Source organism: Zonotrichia albicollis, chromosome W (genome assembly GCF_047830755.1).
Source record: "Zonotrichia albicollis isolate bZonAlb1 chromosome W, bZonAlb1.hap1, whole genome shotgun sequence".
Classification (NCBI taxonomy): domain Eukaryota; kingdom Metazoa; phylum Chordata; class Aves; order Passeriformes; family Passerellidae; genus Zonotrichia; species Zonotrichia albicollis.
This window is the reverse complement of record NC_133859.1, coordinates 2,433,123-2,441,236: the sequence shown is the minus strand read 5'-3', so window position 1 is coordinate 2,441,236 and position 8,114 is coordinate 2,433,123. Positions and strand designations below refer to the sequence as shown.

General features: G+C 47.7%; 1 protein-coding gene across 1 annotated transcript; it reads right to left on the bottom strand.

The window, feature by feature from the left end:
- Positions 1-498: 498 nt before the first annotated feature.
- LOC141726804 (olfactory receptor 14J1-like) lies at positions 499-1,446 on the bottom strand. The gene has a single exon (XM_074531872.1). The coding sequence runs from the start codon at positions 1,429-1,431 to the stop codon at positions 499-501; it is 933 nt and encodes a 310-aa protein (XP_074387973.1). The 5' UTR covers positions 1,432-1,446.
- Positions 1,447-8,114: the final 6,668 nt, after the last annotated feature.

Sequence of the window (8,114 nt, the reverse complement as noted above, 5' to 3'; positions counted from 1 at the left end):
CAGTGCCCATGGCCTGTCCCTGCTGCAACCGCGGCACTGCCACCCCCAGGGTTGTGCCCGGCCCCGAGAGCACTCAGGCCCTGCAGCAACACCAGGGCCACCAGGGCAGCGGGGCAGGGCCACGGCAGCAGCACTGGCAACACCAAGTGCTGCTGCTGCTGGGCACAGCTGCTGTGCCAGCAATGATCTGCCCCCAGCTCTGCACACAGACATTGCTGCTGCAGCTCCAGAGAAGGCTACAAAAGGGCATGACTGAAGAAAACTTTGCTTGAATGCCCCTTAGTTCTTTTAAAGCCTTCAGGAGGACAGCCCCTCATTGACACAGTCTATGGCCACAGGGAAGCTGGAGAGAAACACAATGAGAAATGGCAGAAACAATGACATTTCTTTGTAGATAGTATGAAAAATTAAACAAGGGGAAAAAACCCACATCCAAACCAACAAGAAGTAGCAAGGATGAGTTTTATTAAAAGTTATTTGCTGAATCTGGCCAGCAGTTTAATGTTTCTGAAACCCTCCAGTCATCAGTCTTCTCACTGCAGCCTTGAGCTCCTGGTTCCTCAGGCTGTAGATGAGGGGGTTCAGGGATGCTGGCACCACCGAGTATAGAACTGAAACTGACAGATCTAGGGATGGGGAGGACATGGAGCGGGGCTTCAGGTAGGTAAATATGCCAGTACTGACACACAGAGAGACCACAGCCAGGTGAGGGAGGCAGGTGGAAAAGGCTTTGTGCCGTCCCTGCTCAGAGGGGATCCTCAGCACAGCCCTGAAGATCTGCACATAGGAGAAAACAATGAACACAAAACAGCCAAATGCTAAAGAGATGGAAAACACAATTAGCCCAAATTCCTTAAGATTTGAGTGTGAACAGGTGAGCTTGAGGATCTGTGGGATTTCACAGAAGAACTGGCCCAGGACATTGCCATGGCACAGGGGCAGGGAAAATGTATTGGCTGTGTGCAGCAGCGAATAGAGAAAGGCACTGGCCCAGGCAGCTGCTGCCATGTGGGCACAAGCTCTGCTGCCCAGGAGGGTCCTGTAGTGCAGGGGTTTGCAGATGGACACGTAGCGATCATAAGACATGATGGTCAGGAGGGAAAACTCTGCTGCAATAAAGAAGAGAAAGAAAAAGAGCTGAGCAGCACATCCAGTGTAGGAGATGTTCCTGGTGTCCCAGAGGGAATTGTGCATGGCTTTGGGGACAATGGTGCAGATGGAGCCCAGGTTGCTGAGGGCCAGGTTGAGCAGGAAGAAGAACATGGGCGTGTGGAGGTGGTGGCCACAGGCTATGGCGCTGATGATGAGGCCGTTGCCCAGCAGGGCAGCCAGGGAGATGCCCAGCAAGAGGCAGAAGTGCAGGAGCTGCAGCTGCCGCGTGTCTGCCAATGCCAGCAGGAGGAAGTGCCTGATGGAGCTGCTGTTGGGCATTTGCTGGGGCTGCACTTGGGGACCTGTTCATGGAGGAATAGATAGTGAAGAGTTAGGGGAGATAGTTGCAATAAAAATCAAAGCCATTTCCCATATACCCTGCCCTGGAAAACAGACACAATCTTTGGTTTTTGAGTACTGAGGTTTTCTTTAGAGGCTCCCCCATATCTCTCCTTGTGTTCTTGGATATCAGAAACCCTCTGCATTTCTACTCCACGCAGGGAGAAGAGAGCAAGTTCTGGGAGGCGAAGTGATGAGAGGAAACCAGGGGAGATTGTCATTCATTCTGACCTGTTCTGAGTTTCTTTGGACTTTAAACTTTCCAGGTGGAGGGTGATAACCTTCCCATGCTTCCCCTAAAATGTCACCAGGTCCTGCTGAGAGCAGATGGATCCACCACAGCCCACTCCATGTTTTTAGCCAAGGACTCATCTTGCTCATTTCACAAAGCCAGTAGCCTTTTCAGTGTCAGAACACCTCTGCCTTTCCCCATCAATCTTATAACTCAGAGATGCTCTAGGACAGGTTTGTATCCTGGATTGAAGCTCTGAAGCTCCCAACTTGGACTGAAATCTCAGGGAGACTCCCAAGTGTCCTCATGATGGCATTGGATGAGGGAGATGCAGCTCCTTTCCCTGCCTGCACTGACAGCATTGCCCAGAGCCGGGCACTGGGGACAGCATCACCCTGAGCCAGCTGTGCCCCCTGCCAGAGCCCCCAGGGCCGGGCAGCTGCTCCCAGCCCTGTGCTCTGCAGAGGGAACTGCGCCCAGGGCTGCAGAGCTGCCCCACGGCTCTGCTGCACTTCTGCCTGCACTGGAGGGGCTGCACACCTTGGAGCCCCAGCCCTGTGGGCAGAGGCTTGGCTGGGGCACAGGAGGGAGGGGGCTTGTTCAGAGGAAGAGGCTGCACTGGAGGGGATCCTGTGGACATCTCTAAACTCTCCCTGCAACAGCATTGCTGGGTTTTGTTTTTTCTCATTGCCTGATCTTCTCTCTGACTCCTGGAGATTTTCCTCCTGCAGGTATTTCCCTGTGCCTGATCTCTCCCTGCCAGCACTCACAGACCCCAAATCTCTGTGCCCTCTCCTTGGCCTTACAGAACCCTGCCTGTTTGCAGGGCACTGGCTGGGGGCAGGTTCTGTTTGCAGCTTGGAGAAAGGACAGCTCAGACTGAGCCTGATGGATCTAGCAAAGGTGATGCTGGTGCTGTCTATCGGCAGAGGAGGGGCAGAAAGCTCATTAGGGATCTCCTGTGAACCTATTGATCACTAAATTTACCAGATCAGATATTACAGGCAATTGACAAAATTTATAATCATCCTTTATTATTTACCTCCCGTCCCTGCCATTCTCCAATAGTAGGAAAGTGAATGCTAAGTCTTAAGAAATTTCGTATATTTTATCAAAATCCTTGACATGGAAATATTCTATGACTGATCAGAACCCCTCAGCATGTAAGACCTTCATGAGCATTTCACCTCCCCTGCACCAGAAATTGTACTCACAGAGTCTGTAGGCATTGGGATGTTCCAGCTTCAGGAGGTGCCTCCAGGAGCTGCAGCTGCATTGTCCTGCAGCCAGAGGTTCCTGTGCCAAGGGCTGGCAGTGATTCTGCCCCAGGCTCTTCTCAGCACCTTCCCAGCCCTGACTGATTGAAGCTCTCTGTGCCTCTGTGCTGTGCTTGGTCTGGCTGCAGGCAGTGCCCCAGCCCTGCTGGGCTGGCAGAAGAGCTGCTCATCAAGAGAAATGTGCTTTTGAAGCTCTTCTTGGTTACCAGAAGCTGCCTCTGTGCCAGGAGCCCAGTCCAGCTCAGCAGCACAGCACCAGGACTTTAATGAGCCTCTGGGGCTTTGTGCTCAGGCCCTGAACATCAGTCCCTGAGAGGGAGCTGAAGAAACCTCTCCAGAACTCCAAGTCAGAATCCAACTCCAAACTTTCTTGCACTTTTAATGGGTCCCACTGAGGTTCACGACTGAGAAAGTGTCCCCAGGCCCCAGGAAGAGCAGAGAACTGGAGGCAGTGATGACAGGTGGGGACAAAGAGAAGCCAAGTCTTGGTGCCCTGGGCCACAGCAGCAGGATTTGTGCCACCAAGGGCTGTGAGGAGACACCTTGTCCTGAGGCCCTGGGGCCTCCTGGTACAGCCCCAGCCAGGCTGGGCACTGTCAGCCCCTTGTCCTGCCCTCAGCATCCTCCCCTAGCCCACATCCCAGTGGCCTCAAGGATCTGCTGGAAGGAGTCCCTGGGGAGCCTTGCTCAGGAATGGCCCTGGGGGCTCCTGAATGCTCCCTGCAGGGACTGCAGGTTTTTCAAAGGACTTTGGGTTTGGCTTTTGCCTTGGAGTCTCTGAGAGCTTTGTGCAATCATGGCCTCCAATTATCTGCTCTAATTAGTCCCTGGAGAGGCATTCTCAGTAACAGCACTCAGTGGGGCTCATTATTACTTCAGGTTACTTCAGTTATTTTACAGTACTTAGAGTTTCCCTTTTGATAGAGACTCTGTTAGAGTTTTGTGCAATCACAGCCCCAATTATCTGCTTTAACGAGTCCCTGGAGAGCTTTGTAGTGACACTCAGTGGGGCTCCTTAACACTTTGAGATACTCAAGGTTTTAAGGTACATTTTGGATTTAAGAATGCTTTTAGGTACTTTTAAGGATTTTCCTTCCCACACTGAGTCTCTGAGAGGTTTTTGCGCCATCCTGGCCTCCAATTCTCTCCTACAAGGAGTCCATGAGGAGCCTGTGTTGGGTACCTTCCCCCTTTCTGTTTTACAACAAAGATGAAACGGAAAGAATTTTTTAAGACTTTCTAAAAGCATCCAAACAAACATGAGACAATTAACAATACAACAACCACTATGAGAATTAGTAGTCCTGTTTTAGCTAGATATAATCCAACCCTTTAGTCCCTTGCATTAGAAGAGTTTATTGAACCAGTCTTTGTTTTCCACTTGAAGATTCTTGAACCCTTCCTTCAATACTTGAATGCTCTTTTGGATTGACTCTCTGTGGCTGGAGAGGTTCATGTAACACATCCCTCAGAGTCTACACAGCCATGCCCATGTGCCCAGAGTAAAAACTCTATCGCTGTTCTGCAAGGTGGCATGTCTGATGGTCTCTATGTCTGAGAGCAGGCCACTCAATGTGTGGGAGGTAGCATTGGTTTGCTTACTTAACAGGCACCCAAGATGGTTGAATTGTCCTAAAGCTTTAGCTGCAGCCACCCAAGGTAATCCAAAGTGAGGGTGCTACCATCCGATAAATGGATTAAAGCTTTCAAAGCCATATCATTATCATCCAATACTTCTGTGGGAATACCTGTTGCTTGATCATCTGGTCAGCTGTGTTGTCCTTCTCCAGCTAGATGGTTGATTGTCAGTCCTGCCCTTGCCTTATTATTAGCGTAGTCTGCTATTAATTGATTTAGTAAACACTTCCACCCCCTTCCCACAGTGTGTATTCTGTAGGTGACAGCAACATGGACACAATACATTTTAAATCATAGCGGGTTAAGACATGTGCTGTAAACATGGCCCTCATTATGTTGCCCGATTGATAAAGGACACAAAACTCGGATAAGTTTTGTGCGGTGCTTTATTGAAGGGCCCGGGGGCCTGCGGACTAGTGTCCCCAAAAACCGAGCCCCGAAATTCACACAAAGGTGTTTTCCTTTTATATACATGCAATTCATAACAAAGTCTCCAAGAAACAGTGGCCCTTTGCCAAACTATGGACCCTTGTAATACATTCCCTAGTTCACGAGCAAAATCATAAATCTTTTGCTTGTCCTATTTTATACTATCCCCCAAATCGGTTAGTCTTGTTACTCTCCTACCCTGGCTTGATGTTTATTGAGTTCCTAAGGCTACTTGCCAAGGTTACACAGAACTCAACCCATAATATCAACGGCTACAAAACTATTTTTAACAAACCAATTCGCACAAAACTCATAACTAAACTATAATAAAACATTTTGCTAAATTTCATTTCTTTTCCAACATTTCCCCCCTTTTGAGCATCCTTCAGTCCTGCTGCAAGGATGCTCAACCAACCATATTGACAGTAACATCTTCATAACCAGGTGGGGGATGTTCTTCGTTCTGCCGCCCACGGGTCATCACCTTCAGCAACCGGAGAGATCGCTTCTTTTCCTTTTCGATCACACCTAAAAGACATCTATATACAATCCATATAGTCACCAAAAATACCAAAAGCATTAGTACATACTGTATAACGGAAGTAATCCAGCCAGACAGGTGAAGCCCCAAAGAATCAAATACTGCTCCTATCCAATTATGCTGTGCTTCCCTTTCAATTTCCTTGGTTTTTGTTTCCACTTCTGCCAATTGGGAAATATCTTTCTCCACTTCAAGTGTAACATTTGGAATGTGTACACAGCAATGATCTACTCTCCTACTCAGGTAACCACAAACTCCATGTTCTTTTAACAGTAGCAAATCCAATGCCATTCTGTTTTGTAAGGTCATTCTTGATGTAGCTTGCAATTGCAAATTTAGATCTTTAAATCCCTTCTTAGTAGCTGCTGCCAATCTTTCTGTCTGTCCTAACAAGTTGTTGAGCATTTCCCTATTTCGATATGTTGATATCGGAGGGAATAATGACTCTAATATCCACCCAAATTGTACTCCTGCGCCAGGTTCATGCCACTGCTCCTCTAGGGATTCTTCCCTCTTTTTGAGTCCTTTCCTTTGAATCAATCTATTCTGTTTCCAGTATGGACACAATGTGGGAACCCCTAGGGTAATTTGTGTTACTGATCCATCTAAAGATAAATGTGTGGTCCACTGTCCGTGTCCAAACACCCAAACTAGATTTCCAGGACTGTGCACAGTAGTATATCTGCAATCTATAGGTCCATCCATGGACTCTCTGCTAACCGTGTGATTATACCCCCTACACTCACATCCCCATTTTAATGCCATTTTCACTGGTACCAATCCAATTCGGTCTTCCGGTGTATCACATGTAAAAACCTCAGTACAATTCCAATCCTCTTTCTGCGGTCTGAACTCTCGGGAAGATGTAGACGTGATGATGGCCCTATAATGTGACTGATTCTTTACCCCTGACCATTGGATGCACCATTGTACTTCCCCAAGGTAATTATAGTGTTCCAAAACACTGGGTCCCCATAATGTCTTCCAACTTTTCCAGGTGTCAAAATTCTGTGTGATATTCTGACAACTCATCTCATTTCGTTGGGATTTCGTTCTTATTCGTACTGTATTGCATGGCTCATCTACTGGGGTTGCAATCAAACACCTCCTGGTATTTTGAATCCAACCAAAATGATTGGGTTTCATTTCACATTCCTCTTTAGTCATAGTCCGAATGGTCATGCACAAATCCCTCCATACCTCTACTTGTTTGGGAACTGACTGGCAGGACCATGAAACATTCTTGAATGATTCAGGCATTTTGGTTACCGGTATTATTCCCCAGGGAATTGGTTCACCTGCAGCCTGTGGTAATGGCAGACAAGCTGTTATTTCAGTCACGTTCTGCATGATCCCAAAATCTCTAATTAATCTTACCACTAGGTTTTCCTGCTCAGCATTTCGTTCTATTGTATCATTAGTCTCCCGTCTTCTCCTTCTACCGTGTCCCTGTGAGGATGACATCATTCTGTCATGCCTCCACCATGCATTTCCTATTCTAGAATTAGTGACATTCAACTACCCACAACCTTTGCCTCCCTTCTCCCACCAGCTGGTCCCGTCATTTACTCTGTCCTAGGTCAGTTCCCTATTTTGCTTCCTCCCAGCATGATCCCCTGTCCATGGCAAAACCCTCATACTCACTCTTTTGTAATCAAAACTATCCAGTATTTTGACCAAGCATGTATATTCTCCCGTATCGTTTGTGGTTACCTTAGTAAGATTCAGTACCATGTTTCCTTGTTGTTTATCCTGATCCCAACCGACTTCTATCTTGCCTCGGCTTCTTTCAGCCCCCCGTTGCCATATTGCAATAACTTCACCGGCCTCAACTTTCTGGCTGTGAAACATAACACAAGTTAATTAAACATCCATCCCTTCCATGGCTGTAACCTTTGTTTCTTTAACCTGTACTAAAATAGACCCTTGAACGGGTACCAGTCTCATGATTACTAGCAGCAATATAATTAAGAAGGCGGCTTTGCGCGGAAGATCATTCGGGTTGGAGACACTATCTGGGTTTCCCATTGGAACGGTACCTTCTTTACCCTGGTGTAATGGATCCAAGCATCCATCCCCTGGACCTTTCACTGCCGCGTAGGTCGTCATCATCACCTGGTGGGGTCCGCTCCATGATTCCCGTAGCGGATCCGTAATCCACTTCTTGACGTACACCTGGTCCCCAGGTTGAATGTCGTGGACAGAGTTCTCCAGCGTGAGCGGTTTATTCCACTGTAACGTATTTCTTAAAGAATTCAAGATCTTATTAAGTGACATAACATACTCTGCAATTGCCTGATCCCCACTCACATGTACCTCCCCTTTTAATACAGTTGCATGATATGGTTTGCCATATAGTATCTCATATGGACTTACGCCTACCTTTTCCCTCGGTTTAATTCGAATCCTGAGTAGGGCCAAAGGCAAAGCCTGAGGCCAGTGCAGTTTAGCTTCCTGGCAAATCTTTTTGATTTGTCCTTTCAGAGTTTGATTCATCCTTTCCACC